The sequence below is a fragment of the Oryx dammah genome, unplaced genomic scaffold (assembly GCF_014754425.2).
Source record: "Oryx dammah isolate SB20612 unplaced genomic scaffold, SCBI_Odam_1.1 HiC_scaffold_2, whole genome shotgun sequence".
Lineage (NCBI taxonomy): Eukaryota > Metazoa > Chordata > Mammalia > Artiodactyla > Bovidae > Oryx > Oryx dammah.
In genome coordinates, this window is record NW_024070186.1 from 39,834,383 (window position 1) to 39,855,187 (window position 20,805).

General features: G+C 39.9%; 1 protein-coding gene across 1 annotated transcript in view; it reads right to left on the bottom strand.

The window, feature by feature from the left end:
* The window catches only part of ERICH6 (glutamate rich 6), a 41,877-nt gene that overhangs the window by 16,728 nt on the left and 4,344 nt on the right, over positions 1–20,805 (bottom strand). The window contains exons 4-10 of the mRNA XM_040265185.1: positions 18,131–18,193; positions 17,741–17,796; positions 17,525–17,641; positions 15,624–15,737; positions 6,425–6,582; positions 4,175–4,245; positions 2,366–2,511 (exon numbers count right to left, since the gene is read on the bottom strand). Coding sequence (XP_040121119.1) covers positions 2,366–2,511; positions 4,175–4,245; positions 6,425–6,582; positions 15,624–15,737; positions 17,525–17,641; positions 17,741–17,796; positions 18,131–18,193 — 725 coding nt within the window. The remainder of the gene's footprint in view (positions 1–2,365; positions 2,512–4,174; positions 4,246–6,424; positions 6,583–15,623; positions 15,738–17,524; positions 17,642–17,740; positions 17,797–18,130; positions 18,194–20,805) is intronic.

Below are 20,805 nucleotides of genomic sequence, written 5' to 3' on the forward strand. Positions count from 1 at the left end.
AGTGGTCAAATTTTTTTTAGTTCATTTTTTTCTACTAGAGAGACTTTTTTTCACGTTGATTTATAAAAATTCTTTATACATTTAGGACAAAAGCCCTTTGTATATCATATGTGCTATAAAATATCTCCCTTCTTGGCTTTTCTTTTACATTTTAATTTATTAATTCCTTTATGGATACTACTTTTTAGAATTAGTAAATCTTTCCCTAACATGAAATAATAAAGCTATTCATCTATTTTTTAAAAAAATCATTATAGTTTTACATTTCACATTTAAGTCTTTAATCCACTGGAAATGAAATATTATTTCAACTTCATTAAAAAATATGGATATCTAACTGTCCCAGCACCAGGTGTTGACAACATTTTCCTTTCTCCATTACCTTGTAGTGTCACTGCTGGCACATATCAGATGTCTGTGTGTGCATAAGTTTGATTCTGTATCATGGATTTTTTGTTTATTCTGCCCTCAAGCTACACCATCTTAATTACTATACTTTGTAATGTTGTTGTTGCTCAGTTGCTCAGTTGTGTCTGACTCTTTGTGACCCCATGGACTGCAGCATGCCAGACTTCCCTGTCTATCACCAACTCTCTCTGTCATTATCTGAGGTTGTTGATATTTCTCCCAGCCTTCTTGATTCCAGCTTGTGAGTCATCCAGCCCAGCATTTTGCATAATATACTCTGCATATTGAAGAAGGGAATGGCAACCCACTCCAGTATTCTTATCTGGAGAATCCCATGGACAGAGGAGCCTGGCATGCTACAGTCCACAGAATTCTCCAGCTCAGAATACTAGAGTGGGTAGCTGTTTCTTTCTCAAGGGGATCTTCCCAACCCAGGGATCAAACCCAGGTCTTCCACACTGCAGATGGATTCTTTACCAGCTGAGCCACCAGGGAAGCCCAAAAATACTGGAGTGGGCAGCCTATCCCTTCTCCAGCAGATCTTCCTGACCCAGGAATCAAATTGCATTGCAGGAGGATTCTATACTTATATAAAAATAAATTTATATAAAAAGATATTCAAAGCAACATTATTTAGTAAAACAAAAAAACTTTTAATAAGTTTTATTTCCAATACCAGAAGAATGGTTAGATGCTATATGAAAAGGCTCATAAATATTAAAATGATGTTAATGTAACCTATGGGCTTTCCTGGTGGCTCAGTGATAAAGAATCCCCCTGCCAATGTGGGAAATGCAGGTTTGATCCCTGAGTTGGGAAGATCCTTTGGAAAAGGAAAAGGCAACCCACTCCAGTATTCTTGCCTGGGAAATCCCATGGACAGAGGAGCCATGGGGTTGTAAAAGAATAGGACACAACTTAGTGACTAAACAACAGCAATGTAAGCTATATAATATCATAGGAAAATTGTTGAAAATTAGGGCAACCCATTCCAGCATTGTTGCCTGGAGAATCCCATGGACAGAGGAGGCTGGTGGGTTACAGTCCATGGGGTCGCAAAGAGTCAGACACGACTGAGCGAGTAACACAATAACACAAAGTTAAAAGTAGAAAAAATTACATATGTAATATAATTACAGGTCTGTTGACAAAAACCTATGCTTAAAAACTCTGGAACAGTGCTGTCTAATAAAACTTTTATTGACCATAAAAGTTTTCTATAACTGCCTTGAAATATGGTTGCCATTAGTCACCACAGTTATTTAAAACTTGAAATTTAGCTAGTGTGACTGAAAAATTAAAATTAAATTTTATTTTATTTTAATTCCTTTAAACTTGGATAGCCGTGTGAAATATTTGTTACCACACTGGGTGGTGCAGATCTAGATAATATTGAAATATTAATCATGACTTTGGGAATGAAGCTGAGACTTCTGGTGGTTTTCTACCATTGATTTTGGGTTTCTAAAGGGTTTCAAATGTTCCTCACTATACAGTGTTCACATTTTAAAGTAAAAAGGCTTTAACCAAAATAGCCCCTCATAAGACACATGTAAGGTATTGTTATAAAGTCTGTGTGCGTGCGTGCTAAATCACATTAGTCTTGTCTGACTCTTTGTGACCCTATGGACTGTAGCCACCAGGCTCCTTTGTCCATGGGATTCTCTAGGCAAGAATACTGGAATGGGTGGCCACGTACTACTTCAGGGAACTTCCCAACCCAAGGATCGAACCTGTATCTCCCACAGTTCCTACATTGCAGATGGATTATTTTTTTTACCACTGAGCCACCAAGGAAGCCCATTATTCTAAAGCAGAAGTTAAAAGGCCAAGTCTGTAGTTAGATAGTTAAACATGTCCTGTAACCAAGCCACCACCTTCATCGAGACAGCTTTTATAATTTTAGGTAAAACTGGTTTTTAAAGAGTAGCAAATAAAAAAATTACAAGCTAATTACCTTTCCACATGCTATCCTAGAATCACAGCAAACAATGGATATATTTCTTTTGTTCAGTTGATAATCAGTTAGTTCTTCCTTAACTGACTCTCCTTCTGGAATATCCACGGAAAATTGATAAGAAATTGTTTTATAGTGTTTTGCATCTAATGGGACAAGAATCACATACAAATACATATATGTTTAAAACTTTCCAAAATCTCTCTTCTAAAATGAAATTTCAAACTCTATTACAAATGCACTGATTCACTGGACACTTTTTTCCATTGGACATTTTTTTTTAATGAAAGAAGAATGAGGAGTTTCATTAAATTAAATTGAGGGGCCCTGTTTTGTTAAAAAAATGAGAGCATTCTCATTTTGTTGGAAGAACAAAAATGATGATTTTCATTATGTGGAATTTTTTGGCCATAGGTTTAGTATGAAAGAGCTGAATCTTAAGGAACTTTATACTAGGGGTTGAGTTGGAAAAAAAATGTTCTCAAAGTATCTTTTCAATAGCTCTGAGTTTCAGAGGAGACTGATGCTCAGAAATATTAAAAATAAAATTTAACTCCAATGTGCAGCCTATAAGGAGAAAAGCAAAAATATAACTCTAGAACTTCTGATTCTAAAATTGATGCCCCTTCAGTTGTATTAGTACTGCAGCTATACTGGCCAGCTGACCAGTGGGGCCCATCCATAAGAAAGGAATTTGATTTATTTTTGACAGACTTTCCATATCCTAGCTTGAAACAAAATGGAATGTATGTTTTACTAAAAGAGAGACAATGAACTCAAAAGCTCCTTCTAGCTCTCTGTAAAATGCTCTATGTGCTAAGTCACTTCAGTCATGTCCGACTCTTTGCAACCCTATGGACTGTAGCCCACCAGGCTCCTCTGTCCATGGGTATTCTCCAGGCAAGAATACTGGAGTGGGTTTCCATTTCATCCTCCAGGGGATCTTCTGAATGCAAGGGTTGAACCTACATCTCTTATGTCTCCCGCATTGGCCGGCGGGTTATTTACCATTAGTGCTACCTGGGAAGCTCCCAAGCGCTCTCTGGTGGTGGTGATTTACTCACTAAGTCCTGTACGACTCTTGCGACCCCATGGACAGTAGCCTGCCAGTCTCCTCAGTCCATGGGATTCTCTAGGCAAGAATACTAGAGTGGGTTGCCATTTCCTTCTTCAGGTGATCTTCCCGACCAAGGAATTGAACCTGGGTCTCCTGAATTGCAGGCAGATTCTTTACCGACTGAGCTACGAGGGAAGCCAGTCGAAGTCAGTGCTCTATGCTGTTGCTGCTGCTAAGTCGCTTCAGTCATGTCTGACTCTGTGCGAACCCATAGACCCAGACTCTGTGCGGCAGCCTACCAGGCTCCCCCATCCCTGGGATTCTCCAGGCAAGAACACTGGAGTGGGTTGCCATTTCCTTCTCCAATACATAAAAGAGAAAAGTGAAAGTGGAGTTGCTCATTCATGTCTGACTCTTCGTGACCCCATGGACTGCAGCCCACCAGGCTCCTCCGTCCATGGGATTCTCCAGGCAAGAGTACTGGAGTGGGATGCCGTCACCTTCTCTGCAGTGCTCTATAGATGCTGCTAAATTATTTCAGTCAATAACAGCAGTGAACTGAAGACTCAAAACTTCAAAAGCTAGGTGATAGAAAAGTGGGGTTTTCTGACTTTTAGCCATTTTGACTGAGGCATTGACCAAAATGAAAATTTTTAATATTATTTTTAAAATACATCAGTTTTTGCCCTTGGTCAAACACATGAGCTCTCTGATGTATAACTGATCTATAACATCAGCTTTGAGGAACTTACCTTCTTCAGAGAAAGCAGGCTGTTCTTTTGTTAATATTTCATAGTGTTTGGCCATTTGTCGCTCTTGTTTTCTACAAAATTAAAAACATGATGCACAAGTCTGAAATGTGTTCCAAGTTTAAAACAGTATACTATAGTGTGGTGGGAGAGGAGGAGGTGGTGGTGAATCACTTATAGATGACTCCAAAGCAGGACCCAGCGCCTAAATTCCAGGGGGATAATGGTCATTCATGACCCAGAAGGAAAGACCTGAGACATGGAATCAGGGGTTGTAGCCTTTCAGTGTGAGTCAGCAGGCCCTGAGAAAGCGGAACACCTGCCACCAGGCCTTCATTCGACTGCAGCCACTCCAACCACTGCCTCTGGTGAACCTAGAGGAAACTCTGAGAATGAAGGATTACAGGCCCCAGTTAGCTAAGGGCTATACGAAATGCAAGCCAGCCACTTGCCTTTTCCCGCCCCTACCCCGACAACCTCACATGTATTTAATTGGATAAAGCCTTCTCTAACTGCAAGATGCCCTGTGACCTGCAACCAGAGGATTATACATTCTGAAAAAGACATTATTCAAAGGACTATCTCCAACCTGGACAGAAGGACCCTTATCGGATGACACAGATTTACATCAAGATAAAGATGATGTGCAGAGAAAAACCCATGCCCCCAAAGAGATTACAGCCACTCCTCCAAACAGATCCAGCAGGAATAACCACAAAAGTCACCCCAGAGCCCCTTATAGAACAGGGCGAGAACTCCATGACCCCACCGAAGTTGGGTCTACGAGTCCCGTGTAAGCATTATAGAAGTTACAGAAGACTGACCATCTGTCCCTCATCAGTCCAGTATAGATTTCTTGGGGTTCATGTCTCAAGGAAAATTTGAAGTAGGAGATAGATGGTTCTCTGGACTGAACAGCTGGTGATTTTCAAACAGAGCAAAACTGAAGTTTGTCCTCAGCCAGACAAGAATGACACGTATTTCCCTTCCTCCATTGATATGGAGGGAATAAACTAATGGGGGAATTTGTAGCAGTGAAAAGGAAAAAAGAGGAATGAGTTTTTCTTTTTCACTTCTCTGAGAACAAAGAAGATAAAGAGAGCAGTGAGCAGGCCTGTACACTCCTAGTTTATTTTACTTTAACTGCTCCTAATTCTGCACATCTGTAAGTTTGCTTTTCTGCCCCCTAACTCTGCAGGAGCTACACTTCACTTGACTCTATGCTAGATGCATCCCCTATCCAGTGTCTACCTTTACAACAGCCTTTCCCTTGTAGTTACATGTCAGAAAGAAGGCCTCAGAGCCTCCAAACTGCCAGATGCAGTTACTGGGTTACTGAGACCAGTTTATGACTGTCTTTGAAACAAAGCAAAAGGAAGAAATCTAGATCTCATCGCGTTTGTTTCCTCATCACCAACTCCTGACTGCGAGCACTTGCCTTAGGCGCACAGTTCGTGAGGCAGGAGCATAAGGTGTTCCCCTCTCTGCCAGCTGAGAATAAAAGCCACCATTCTATTTCTTTCAACAAAAGAAGTATACTATAATTTTTTACTGTTTACATGCCATTCCTTATTCTTTGTATCTGTTATTACTTGTGAACCAAGTCATTTAATCAGTGCATGCGTGTTTCTGCTGTACTTAGTGATCAAATTTCTCTAATATATTAATAGGAATTCCCAATTTCCCCGAGAATTTGGGATGGGTAAATTTTCTGCTCTAAAAGTCAGTGAGCTCACTGAGTTTCTGACACCTTCTGACACTCATAACGTCCACCAGGAACTGCATGAGGTTTGCTTTAACCAACTTTTGTTTCTTCACTGGGAATGCATCTACAAAACTATCTGCTTTGAAAAAAATGAGGTTTGTTTTTACAAAAGGCTTTCTAGGGCTTCCCTGGTGGTCCAGTGGTTGACAATCCACCTGCCAATGCAGGGGACATGAGTTCGATCCCTGGTCTGGGAAGATCCCACATGCCACTAAGCCTCAGACCACAACTACGGAGCCCACAGGACATAGTAACTGAAGTGCTTGCACCATCGAGCCCGCACTGTGCAGCAAGAGAAGCCGCCACAAACAGAAGCCTATGCACCACAGCGGGACAGCAGCGTCCGCTTGCTACAACTAGAGAAAGCCTGCGTGTAGCAACAAAGACCCAGTACAGGCAAAAATAAATAAGTAAATAAATCTTAAAAAAAAAAGGCTTTCTAATTAAGTGGGCCTATCTGAGTTCCAATATCAAAGGCTCACTGTTACCTCCGCAAAGCTTTTTCTTTTGCTTTGAGTCTGTCAACTTCACTGCCGTGGGCGGCATGAGGATTAATACTGATTAATTCAGCTTTAGAGCTCTGGATTTTTTGGTTTTCTTCACGGATGTAGTCGACCAGATTTTGGAAATAACCACAACAGGACGTCTGAAAAACAAAAACGTTATTTTCTTCTGCTCAGCCCTAGATGGAGGTAATTACAGGAGGGGAAAAAAATAAAACCCAAAATGGCTAATGGGGTTTTGGATAACAATCTATCATATTTTTTTAGGGAGGGGGGCTAACAGCTTTATTGAGGTATAATTCCCATATCATACAATTCACCCATTTCAAGTGTACAATTCAATAATTTTTAGTATATTCACAGAAGTGTGCAGCGATCACAACAATCAATTTTCGAACATGAAACCTGTACTCAGTAACAGTTACTCCTTCTCCTCCTCCCCACATGGCTGCCACTAATCTATCTGCTGTCTCTGTAGATTTGCCTGTTCTGTATGTTAATATAAATGGAATGTGGTGCTTTGTAACTGGCTTTTTTTACCTAGTGCAATATTTTCATTTATGTTGAAGCATGTTTAAATGCTTCATGTCTTTTTATGGCTGCATAAGATTCCATGGTATGGGAGGAGGAACAAGATGGCAGAGGAGTAGGTGGACATGGAATACATCTCTCTCCACGGATACACCTTTAGACACAGAAGTGCATGCAGAACACCAGCTGAGAGCTGACAGGAGTACCTGACCAGCGGAAAAGAATATATAGAGCCATGCAAAACTCAGTAGGACGAAGAAACTAGGGGGAAAAACAGGAATGTTAGTAGGATGGACCTGCCCTTGGCGGGTGGGGGAACGGAAGGAGGGGTCCAATCCCCACAGCGGGGCAATTGTCTGAGTCAAAGGAGAAATATAAAGGCCGAGAGTGAAACAGCTGATCTGTGGCAGCCTAAATGGAATGAGAATCAGACAGTTCTTGCTGCAGCCATACGTACCCCGGACAAGGCCACAGGTCCCCTAGAAGGCGCAACAGCTGGGAGCTGGAGTTTAGGGATTGTGGAGCAATCCCAGGGCAAGGGCTGCTGTTGACTGTGGAGAGACAGATTGAGGGGATGTGAGGGAGGAGATTGTGATGGGAAATGCCTGTGGAGGAAAGCCGGGCAGTCATGGAAGCAAGGCGATACTGCTGAGTCATGTGTGGGGGTGTAGCCATCACCATAGCCTCTCTCTCCCGACATGCCAGCATCGGCAGCTGAACATAGAGAGGCTGGCCCATCAAACGCCTCACCACTGAACTACAGAGTAGGACCCCAGCCGGGGGGGCCCCCTATGTGCCTGACATGCCTAACAATAGAGAAGGACCCCAGGCAAGGGAACCCTCTAAGTGCCTGAACAGGCAGAGCTACAGAGAAAGACTGCCCAAAGAGGCCTTCTGATTGCCAGCTATAAGAGGCTTGAAAAAAGACTGTAAGGGCCATAACTCCTGCAGTGGAGGCAGTCCGTGTCCCTGCACACTTGGTGCTGCCAGGGCCCCTGCAAGCCAAAAAGATGCACCACTTTCGTGCTCAACCCTCACTGCGGCAGAGCTGCCACAGGCCAAAAAGGTCTTGCATCTATGCATGCAGGGTCACATTGGTCATGTCCAATTCTTTCAACCCTGTGGACTGTGGCCTGCCAGGCTTCTCTGTCAGGGGGGTTCTCCAGGCGAGAATACTGGAGTGTATTGGCCAATACTGGTTGCCATACCCTTCTAGAGCCCTATATTTCCTGCTGCCCTAATCACCAACTCCTCTGAGTACCTGGTGCTGCCAGAAGCCCTGGGACCCAAGCAGCACCACCTCCACACCTGGCCCTCAATGGGGCAGACCCAAATCCTCCAGGGCAGTCTCAGGTGCAAACCCCAGGGGATGACCCACACATTTGAAAATAAAAGCACAACTGGAACCCAGAGGCAGTGTGGCTAAGGAAGAAGACCCAAAACCTTCCCACCAACTGTACAAGCTGCAGATTAAATCCACGTGACCAACTAGGCAGACTCTCTGTCTATGGAATATATAAAAGGACATTGAGAGCTCCCCCAAAAGAAAACACACTAGTTCTGATAGCTGTGGACATTGGAGGCAAGAACACACAAGAGTAGGAGCAGATTAGAATCTGAGCTGCCCCCACAGCAGGTCCAATGACCAGCACAGTGTTGGAGGGCATGCTAAGGAGGTGAAGTAAAGTAGACTGTGACTCCCAGCAAAGGAAAGGACTCTGACAGCAGTGACTCAAGAAAAACATTTATTATTCTTATGTTTTGACTTGTTTTACAGATTCTTTTGGATTCTTTTTTTTTCTCCCCACCCCACTTCTGTTGTAGTTGTCAATTTTATTGGCACTATGAAATCTAATTAAGCTTTTAGTTTTCTCATCACATTTTTTACTGTTGTTATAAACCTCTGTGTTTTTGTGGGTTTTTGCTGTTCTGGGGAGTTTTCCTTTTTTTTCTTCTTCTTCCCTTTTTTTCTTTTTTAATTTTAATTTTCTTAAACCTGTTATTATTTTTTTCTACATTTATTCCTTTGTTTGCTTTTCCTACTGTTCTTTTCCCCTTGCAGTTAATCTTTAATGTATATAAATCTTCTTTACTTACCTCTATTTATCTTTGCATATCTATTATTTTTTTCTTTCCTTACTCTCAACATATTTGTTAGTTTTGTTTTCATTGCTTTATTCCTAACTTGGCACCTTGATTTAGTTATGTTTTGCAGTTTGTGCTTTAGTTTTGCTGTTAACTGGTAGATATAAATCTTGGTTTCCTTTGTTCACCAGATCAATCTATTGTACTTTACTTTTGTTGGACTGTTTTGATTTTGCTTATGGGTGTATATTCCATTATTTTAATTATTATTTGCCTGATTTTGTAACTGCCATTTGTCTGGGGTTCATCTTTGGTTTCTCGTTTTGGGGTATTTGTTTTCATCCCACTTAATGCCACAACAAACCACTTGTGAAATCTTTGTTCCTGACCAGAGATCAAGTCCTGAGCCTTTGGAGAGGGAGCACTGACTCCAAGACCCTAGACTACCAGAGAACTAACCCTAAGGAATATCAAATAGTGAGAACTCACACAAAGGAAACCACTTGAATACAAGACCTGGCATCACCCAACCACCAATAGCACCCTGTGCAGGACACCTCATCTAAGCAACAAACAAAACAAAAATTCATCAGCAGACAGGATTAGCACCTCACTCAGCCTTACCCAGCAAAGGGAAAAACAAAGAAGCAAACAAAAAACTCAGCACAAATCTCACCCTATACAAAGCTTACACAGGCCACTGGACCAACCTTAGGAGGGCAGAAACCAAAAGAAAGAAAGAATTCAGGCTTGAAGCCTGGGAAAAGGAGACCTCAAACACAATAAGTTAAAAAAAAAATAATGAAAAGGCAGAGAAATACTACACAGATGACGGAACAAACTAGAAAACACAGAAGTCCAAATAAATGAAGAGGAAATAGGCAAACTACCTGAAAAATAATTCAGAATAACAGTAGTAAAGATGATCAAAAACCTTGAAAACAAAATGGAGAAAATGTAAGAATCAATTAACGATCTAGAAGAATGAAAGAATAAACATACAGAGACAAACAACACAATTACTGAAGTTAAAAATACTCTAGAAGGAATCAATAGGAGAATATCTGAAGCAGAAGAACAAATCAGAGAGCTGGAAGATAAAATGGTGAAAATAACTTCTGAAGAGCCGAATAAAGTAAAAAGAATGAAAATAGCTCAGGACAGTCTCAGAGACCTCTGGGACCATATCAAATGCCCCAACATTCAAATTATAGGGGTTCCAGAAGAATAAGAGAAAATGAAAGAGAAAAAGAAAAATTTTGAAGAGATTATAGTTGAAAATTTCCCCAACTGGAAAAGGAAATAGTCAATCAAGTCCAAGAGGCACAAAGAGTCCCATATAGGATAAACCCAAGGAGAAACATACCAAGACACATACTAATCAAACTAACAAAGACTAAACACAAAGAAAGAATGTTAAAAGCATCAAGGGAGAAGCAACAAGTAACATACAAGGGAAACCCCATATGCTTAACAGCTGATCTTTCAGCAGAAACTCTGCAGGCCAGAAGGGAATGGCAGGATATATTTAAAGTACTGAAAGGGAAAAATCTACAACCAAGATTACTTTACCTGGCAAGGATCTCATTCAAAATTGATGGAGAAATCAAAAGCTTTTCAGACAAGCAAAAGTTAAGAGAATTCAGTACCACCAAACCAGCTTTACAACAGTGTTAAAGGGACTTATATAGTCAAGAAATACAAGAGAAGAAAAAATATCTACAAAATCAACCCCAAACAATTAAGAAAATGGCAATAGGAACATACACATCAACAATTACTTTAAATGTAAATGGACAGACTGGTTGAATGGATAATAAAACAAGACCCATATTTATGCTGTCTAAAGAAACCCACTTCAGACCTCAAGACTCATATAGACTGAAAGTGAGAGGATGGAAAAATATATTCCATGCAAATGGGAAGCAAAAGAAAGCTGGAGCAGCAATCCTCATATCAGACAAAATAGACGTTAAAATAAAGAAGATTACAAGAGATAAGGAAGGTCATTACATAATGATCAAGGTATCAATCCAAGAGGAAGACATAACAATTGTAAATATCTATGCACCCAACATAGGAGCACCTCAATACATAAGACAAACACTAAAAGACATAAAAGGAGAAATTGACAGTAACACAATAATAGTAGGAGACTTTAACAACCCACTCACACCAATGGACAGATCATCAACACAGAAAATTAATAAGGAAACAAATCTTAAATAATACATTAGATGAAATGGATCTCATTGATATCTTCAGGACATTCCATCCAAATGCAGAAGAATACACCTTCTTCACAAGTGTACATGGAACATTCTCTAGGATAGACAACATCTTGGGTTACAAATCAAACCTCAGTAAATTTAAGAAAACTGAAATTGTATCATGCATCTTCTCTGACCACAGTGCTATTAGACTAGATATCAATTACAAGAAAAGAACTGTAAAAAACACAAACACATGGAGATTAAACAACACATTTCTAAATAAACAACATGTTACTGAAGAAATCAAAAGGGAAATCAAAAAATTTCTAGAAACAAATGACAATGAAAACTTAACAACTCAAAACCTATGGGATGCAGCAAAAGCAGTTCTAAGAGGGAAGTTTGTAGCAATACAATCCTACCTTAAGAAACAAGAAAAACATCGAATAGACAAAACCTAACTTTACATCTAAAACAACTGGAAAAAGAAGAACAAAAAATCTCAAAATTAGTTGAAGGAAAGAAATCATAAATATCAGAGCAGAAATAAGTGGAAAAGAAATGAAAGAAACAATAGTAAAGATTAATAAAACTAAAAGGTGGTTCTTTGAGAAGATAAACAAAATTGACAAACCTTTAGCCAAACTCATAAAGAAAAAAAGAAGAATCAAATCAACAAAATTAGAAATGAGAAAGGAGAGGTTACAACAGACAGAAATACAAATGCAGAAATACAAAGGATTATAAGAGACTACTATGAACAACTATATGGCAATAAAATGGATAACCTGGAAGAAATGGACAGATGCCTAGTAAAGTTCAATCTTCCAAGACTGAATAAGGAAGAAACAGAAATTATGAAAAACCAAATCACAAGCACTGAAATTGATGCTGTGATTAAAAAATCTCTCAAAAAACAAAAGCCCAGGACCAGATGGCTTCACAGGAGAATTCTATCAAACATTTAAAGAGCTAGTGCTATCCTTCTAAAACTCTTTCAAAAATTGCAGAGAAAGGAACACTTCCAAACTCATTCTATGGGGCCACCATCACCCTCATACCAAAACCAGACAAAGACAACACACAAAAAGAAAACCACAGGCCAATATCCCTGGGGAACATAGATGCAAAAATCCTAACAAAATTTTAGCAAACAGAATTCAGCAACACATCAAAAAGCTCATACACCATGATCAAGTTGTGTTTCTTCCATGGATGCAAGGATTCTTCAATACAAGCAAATCAATCAATGTGATACATGATATTAACAAATCAAAAGATAAAAACCATATGATAATCTCAGTAGATGCAGAAAAAGCCTTTGACAAAATTCAGCACCCATTTATAATGAAAACTCTTCAAAAAATGGGCATCAAAGGAACCTACTTCAACATAGTAAAGGCCATATATGATAAGCCTACAGCAAACATTATTCTCAATGGTAAAAAACAGAAAGCATTCCCCCTAAGATCAGGAACAAGACAAGGGTATCCATTTTCACCATTATTATTCAACATAGTTCTAGAAGTCCTAGCTACAGCAATCAGAAAAGAAAAAGAAGTAAAAGGAATCCAGATTGGAAAAGAAGAAGTCTATTTGCAGATGACATGATGCTGTACATAGAAAACCCTAAAGATAGTATAAGGAAATTACTACAGCTAATCAGTGAATTTAGCAAAGTTTCAGGATACAAAATCAATACACAGAAGTCACTTGCATTTCTATATACTAACAATGAAAAATCAGAGAGAAATTAAGGAATCAATCCCATTCACCATTGCAACAAAAAGAATTAAATATCTAGGAATAAACTTACCTAAGGAGACAAAAGAACTATACACAGAAAATTATAAGATACTGATGAAAGAAATCAAAGATGACAAAAACAGATGGAGAGATATTCCATATTCCTGGGTAGGAAGAATCAATATTGTGAAAATAACTATACTACCAAACACAATCTACAGATTCAATGCCATCCCTATCAAATTACCAATGGCATTTTTCACAGAACTAGAGCAAAAATTTTCACAATTCATATGGAAACACAAAAGACCCTGAATAGCCAAAGCAGTCTTGAGAAAGAAGCGTGGAGCCAGAGGAATCAACCTTCCTGACTTCAGATTATACTACAAAGCTACAGTCATCAATACAGTACCATACTAGCACAAAAACAGAAATATAGACCAATGGAACAAGATAGAAAGCCCAGAAAAAAACCATGAACCTATGGGTACTTTATTTTTAACAAAGGAGTCAAGAATATACAATGGGGCAAAGACAGCCTCTTCAATAAATGGTGCTGGGAAAACTGGACAGCTACATGTAAAAGAATGAAATTAGAACACTTCCTAACACCATATGCAAAGATAAACTCAAAATGGATTAAAGACCTAAACATAAGACCAGAAACTATAAAACCCTTAGAGGAAAACATAGGCAGAACACTCAGTGACATATATCAAAGCAAGATCCTCTATGACCCACCTCCTAGAGTAATGGAAATGAAAACAAAAACAAACAAGTGGAACCTGATTAAACTTAAAAGCTTTTGCACAGCAAAGGAAACTATAAGCAAGGTGAAAAGACAACCCTCAGAATGGGAGAAAATGATAGCAAATGATATAACTGACAAAGGATTAATTTCCAAAATATACAAGCAGCTCATACGACTCAATAACAGAAAAACAACTCAATCAAAAACTGGGGAAAAAACCTAAACAGACATTTCTCCAAAGAAGACACACAGATGGCTAACAAACACATGAAAAGATGCTCAACATTGCTCATTATTAAAGAAATGCAAATCAAAACTACAATGAGATATCAACTCACACTGGTCAGAATGACCCTCATCAAAAAGTCTGCAAACAATAAATGCTGGAGAGGGTGTGGAGAAAAGCAAACGCTCTTGCACTGTTGGTGGGAATGTAAACTGATACAGCCACTATGGAAGGCGGTATGGAGATTCCTTAAAAACTAGAAATAAAACCACCATATGACCCAGCAATTCCACTCCTAGGCATATACCCTGAGGAAAACAAAATTGAAAGAGACACATGTATCCCATTGTTCATTACAGCACTATTTACAATAGCTAGAACATGGAAGCAACCTAGATGTCCATCGATAGAGAATGGATAAAGAAGTTTTGGTACATATACACAATAGAATATTATTCAGCCATAAGAAGGAACAACTTTGAGTCAGTTCTAATGAGGTGGATGAACCTAGAGCCTATTATACAGAGATAAGTCAAAAAGAGAAAGATAAATATTATATTCTAACATATACATATGCAATTTAGATCTAGAAAAATGGTACTGAAGAATTTATTTACAAGGCAGCAATGGAGAAACAGACATAGAGAATAGACTTATGGACATGGGGAGAGGAGAGGAGACTAGAGGGTGAGATGTATGGAAAGAGTAACATGGAAACTTATATTACTATATGTAAAATAGATAGCCAATGGGAATTTGCTATATGGCTCAGGACACTCAAACAGGGGCTCTATATCAATCTAGAGGGATGGGATGGGGAGGGAGATGGAAGGGAGGTTCAAAAGGGAGGGGATATATGTACACCTATGGCTTATTCATGTTGAGGTTTGACAGAAAACAACAAAATTCTGTAAAGCAAAGATCCTTCAATTAAAAAATAAACAAATTTTAAAAATAAAATAAAATTAATGATCTGGGGAAAAAAAGATTTCATAGTCTGGATGCTCCATGTTTCTTTACACTATCTTGATGAGCATCTGGGTTGTTTTCACGTTCTAGCTGTTATGAATTATGCTGCTGTGAACATTTATATGTGTTTCTGGGTAGACATATGTTGTTAGTTTTAATGGGTATATACCTAGGAATGGAATTATTTGTTGGGTTATATGGTATCTGTATGTTTAACTTTTTGAGGAACTTGTCCAAGGTGGTGGCATCATTTTATATTTCCCTTCAGCAATGTTTGAGAATTCCAGTTTCCCTACACCCTTGCCAACAGTTGTTATTATCTGTCTTTTGGGTTATAGCCATTCAAGGGGGGTGAAATGGTATCCCACTGTGGTTATGATTTGCATTGCCCCAAGAGCTAACACAGAACCCTTTTAAGAATGGCAATTCATGGAATTCCCTGGCAATCTCGTGGTTAGAATTCCAGTGTTTTCACTGCTGGGGGCCCAGGTTCAATCCCTGTTCAGGGAACTAGGGTCCTTCAAGCCATGCAGTGTGGCAAAAAAAAAAAAAAAAAAGGTGGGGGGCGATGTAGTGGGAAGATGCAGAAGAACATGCTGCTTATGTTTAAAATAATGTCTAAAAATAACACTATTTCCTCGGTAGACCTGCTCTAGAACTTACATGTTCTGGCAGTTCAGAGCTGCTGTAATCAGAGGAAACATCCACATTGGAGAGAAATGTTCTTAGGTCGCTCCCACAGAATTCACACTTGGGTGATTCCTCCTCCTCTTCTTCCTTCAGAGAGGAGAGAAAAAAATGAAGATATGCCCACATGGAGGCCCAGAGCCTCTCAGAGCAGGAGAAGCCAGAGCCCTGGGCAGGGCCAGCGAATCTACACTTCAAAGAGTGTGGCTGGAAAAGAGATCTGGCCAGTCAGCTGCTGCCACCCCGAACCTAACTAGTGTCAAGGCCTGTCTCAGAAGACCTGAAAGGTCTGCCTGGGATTCAGGTGCAACCAGCCCTGCCCAGAGACCAGTGCAGGGACAGCTCTGTGGAAGGCAGCCCCCAAGGCCTTCCTCAAGCTCAGGCCCATCTCTGGGTGTCAGGGGAAGAAAGCTCAATACAAGCTCTTGTGCTTCAGAAAAAGGAAGGTGCTGTGTTTGCAATGCAAGAGACCTGGTTCGATCCCTGGGTCAGCAATATCCCCTGTAGAAAGGAATGGCCACCCACTCCAGTATTCTTGCCTGGAGAATTCCATGGACAAAGGAACCTGGTGGGCTATAGTCCATGGGGTCGCAAAGAGGTGGATATGACTGTGTGATTAACACTTATGTTTGAAGAAAGAATTTCTTTCTTCAAGAAAGAATTTCCATTACATGACGTATTTAATGTGTCACGATGCATTAGAATTGCTTAGTTCAATGTGCTGCACAAAGTAACAGTGAACACCAACCATGTAGTTGCATCCACAGGGCATTCCTGTCAACTCCTGCACACATACCTGTGCTGCCTTGCCTCACTTGTTGGTGAATCTTATTTTCAGCAAATAAGGCTGTAACTTTAGTGTGCCCCAGAAGAAGTAATCAAGGAGGTTCCAGTCTGGGGAGTGTGCAGCTCTCAGCACAAGTCCAAATTTGGAAATAATCATACTGCCAGTCAGTCCCATACCTCTTTGGCCAAGCAAGGTGGGGTGCATCCTGTCGGAATAACTACGGTGACCTCTCCCTTGCCTATTGAAAGCAGACATTAATTGGTCACTTAACACTATTAAATACAGGTAACGCTCACTGTGCTTCCAGGCTTATGGCCATTGTTATAGATTGAACTGTGTTCCCCCAAAGGCTATGTTAATCCTAACCCCTGGTATCTGTGAATGTGGCCTGACTTAGAACGGGGTCTCTGAAGATGTAATGAAGTCATCAGGGTGGGCAATAAAGCGATATGGTATCCTTGGAGAAGTGGGACGTTTGGACACAGATACACGCTGTGACAGCCACGGCAGAGACTACAGTGCTGCGGCCACAAGCCAAGGAGTGCCGATGGCTGATGCCATCACCAGAAGCTCGGAAGAGGCAAGAAGGGACTCTCCCAGGCTGGACTTGTTGACACCTTGATTTTGGACTTTTTAGCCTTCAGAACTGTGAGACAATACTTTTCTGTTGCCATAAGCCACCTAGTTTCTGGTATTTTGTTACAGAAGCCCTAGGAAATAAACACAGCCACCCTAAGTGCTATTCCAAGTAAGTGAGCTCTTAGCGTGCGTTTTTTGTTTTTTTTTTTTTGAAGTAAGTTCACTGTTTGGAATTCCCTGGCAGTCCAGTTGTTAAGACTTAGCCTTCTAACGTGGAGAGTGTGGATTTCAGCCCTGGTTAGGAAACTAAGATCCCACATGCTTCTTGGCCAAAAAACAAAAATATAAAACAGAAACAATTCTGTAACAAATTCAATAACAACTTTAAAAATGGTCCACATCAAAAAAAAAAATCTTAAAAAAAGTATGCTCAATATCTTTTGTGTAAATCATCATGTGCCTTTTTATATCATTTATGACAGAAATTAAAAAAAATGTAAATGAAAATTACCTTGAACTTAATGCCTAAATTGGAACTCTCTTGTTTGAATGTCAGAATAGATGGTGGCCCAATGCTGGGTAATGTTCTCAGAGAGGGCTCAAAGAGTGTTATGAAGTCTTCCTTAAACTAAATTTTAAAAAAGAGAGAAAGAAAAAAATGGAAGATTGAATAAGTGATTTTTACCATGAGTATGGTGTACTAGTTGGGTTGATAAACATCTCTTACCTCCAGTTCACATAAAATACTTAGTTTTGGTTCTTCTGGGTCAATTATCCATTTTGCTGAAGAAAAAAAGGGATAGATTTAGAAGGAAAGTTTAAAACTTTTATGCAGTGTAGTTTGAAAACCATTTTCTGTAAAGTCCTAGCCCATCACACACACACACACACACACACACACAGAGTCTAAATGCCCTGAAACCCTACCTTCACCATCTTCTTGCATATATTCTTTTTTTACTGGAATATAATTGCTTTACAATGTTGTGTTAGTTTCTGCTGTATTCTTAGGGGAGCTCTTTTCTAAAAGGGTTGGACGCCATCCAAGTTAAGGCAGGCTCCCTAAGGGCAGTTTGTCTTTGTCGGAAGGAGGGGTTGATGCCAAACATCCAGTTACCTCTTAACTTAGATGCTAGATTTTCAGGTTCATCTTCCTTCTTTACAGAGGCCACTTCCTTCCCTGAAAAAAGAGTGTACATTCGTCAATCAGTCCTGACAAAGGAGGAAAGACGTCTCATAGAAAAGAAAATATGCCTCTTAGGAAAATAAGTTCCTTTATTGTGTTTATCTTTTAATGTTTTTCCTTTGCCCAAATAACATTTTATCAACAGTAAGTAACAAACAGAGGAGGTGCACCACTAATGAAACACATTAAAAAATGTTTCCTGGAGCTTCCCAGGTGGCACTAGTGGCAAAGAACCCGCCTGCCAATGCAGGAGACATAAAAGATGTTTCTTTGCTGCTTTTGAGTCTCAGAATACTACATGAATGCGTATTTACTTGATTATAATCATGGTTCGCAGACCCTTTTGTGTTCTGCCTTTTAAGCATACCATTCTGTCTAATTTATGACCATCATTCTGCAAAAGAGTATTCAGAGAGAGGAGTGCTGGGCTGGGGTCGAGGAGGAGTACCCCATTCAAAACAGTGAATTAAACCACCATGATAATTCCCTCTGCAGATTCCCGGGCAATACTGGGAATGGGAAAGACAGCCATCAACACACAAGCCACTTGGAGTAAATGTCTAGAAGGCTAAGCAAATGAGATTGGCATGATGAAAAACCAATCAGAACAATCCACAATGGGACAGAGGTAAAGGGGGAGGGTGGGCCCATTTTCCCAGTACAGCCAGAGCTGGTGCTGGAGAAAGAGATGGGTGTCAGAGGATGAGACCCTTCCTCTGTGGTGGTGGTGGTTTAGTCGCTAAGTCGTGTCCGACTCTTGCAACAACATGGACAGTAGCCAGCCAGGCTCCTCTGTCCATGGTATTCTCCAAGCAAGAATACTGGAGTGGGTTGCCATTTCCTTCTCCAACTTCCTATGTGGAAGATCTGAATAATTTTATTTTTTCAAGTGGATCATTTTTTAAAGTCTTCATTGAATTTGTCACAGTATTACTTCTGTTGTTTATGTTCTGGTTTTTTGGTAGTGAGACATGTGGGATCTTAACTCCCTGACTAGGGATCAAACCCATATTCCCTGCATTGGAAGGTGAAGTTTTAGCCCCTGGACTTTCAGGGAAGCCCCTGAACAATTTAAAAATAAGTTTTAGGCATTTTGCCCAACAGAAATGCCAGCACAGATATTTTTTTTTAAAAAGAGTGAACAAAGGTTTTCATTAAGGTATATTTTGTTATAGTGAAGAGGTCAAAACACCAAACCAAACCAAATCAAATGACCTTGAAACATCTAACAATCAGATGTATTACATAAGTCACAGTAACTGTAGGTATACAAAGGAATGCTATACAGTCATTTCAAGAAAGTAGATCAGTTGTTCCTGATATAGGAAGGTAAAAAAATTTTTTTAATTAAAAAAAGATAAAACTGCTGCTAATCACAGGAAATATAATTGTCTGGTAGACTTTTAACTGATAAACTATTAGAATTAGAAAGTTCAGCAAGAGAATCAGATACAAGATTAATACAATCAATAATTTTCCTCAGTTCAGTTCAGTTGCTCAGTCGTGTTCAACTCTTTGTGACCCCATGGACTGCAGCACACCAGGCCTCCCTGTCCATCACCAACTCCTGGAGTTTACTCAAACTCATGCACATTGAGCCAGTGACGCCATCCGACCATCTCATCCTCTGTCGTCCCCTTCTCCTCCCGCCTTCAATCTTTCCCAGCATCAGGGTCTTTTCAAACGAGTCTATACATGGACAATAACCAATCAGAAAATATAATAGAAAAAAAATTCCAATTGTTATATCAATAAAAAACTGCAAAACACCTCAGAATAAATTAATTAGAGCTGCAAATAAGTTCTCTATTAAAAGGAACTATAAAAGAAGATATGAAAAAAGTCGAAAATGTACATTAGGCTCCTGTTGTTAAAGTAATCAAACAAGGAAACTATTCGATAAGGTGGCTCTAATAATGCCTTGGTAGCCAACTGTTAGCAAAAGGGAAACCTAAGCCAGAGCCAAGGTTAATGCCTCAAGGTTAAGAACAGCTAACTGCAAACAGCCAACTGGGCTTTCCCAAATAATGCAACCTTAAGCAATAGCCAATCAAATAACTTCCTTGGTTTGCTCTTTCAACTTCTCTATAAAAACCTCTCCAGAGCTCTCCTCTGTGGAATGCTCCTAACCATATCTGGTTTGGTGCTGGCCAATTCCAATCCATATCTGCTCAAATAAACTCTTAAATAAACTCTAAAAAAATGGAAAATGTCTCAGTTTATCTTTTAATGCTGCAAAGCAAGATCAAAGAGTCAACTTGTCAAATTCCACTGAAAAACCTCATCGCAATTACTTGGACTATATAGATTAATTTGGGAATAATTAACAATTTTTCTCCTGCTGCTGCTGCTGCTGCTTAGTCACTTCAGTTGTGTCAGACTCTGTGCGACCCCATAACGGCAGCCCACCAAGCTCCCCTGTCCCTGGGATTCTCCAGGCAAGAACATTGGAGCGGGTTGCCATTTCCTTCTCCAAAGCATGAAAGTGAAAAGTGAAAGGGAAGTCGCTCAGTCATGTCCGACTCTTCACGACCCCATGGACTGCAGCCTACCAGGTCCCTCCGTCCATGGGATTTTCCAGGCAAGAGTACTGGAGTGGGTTGCCA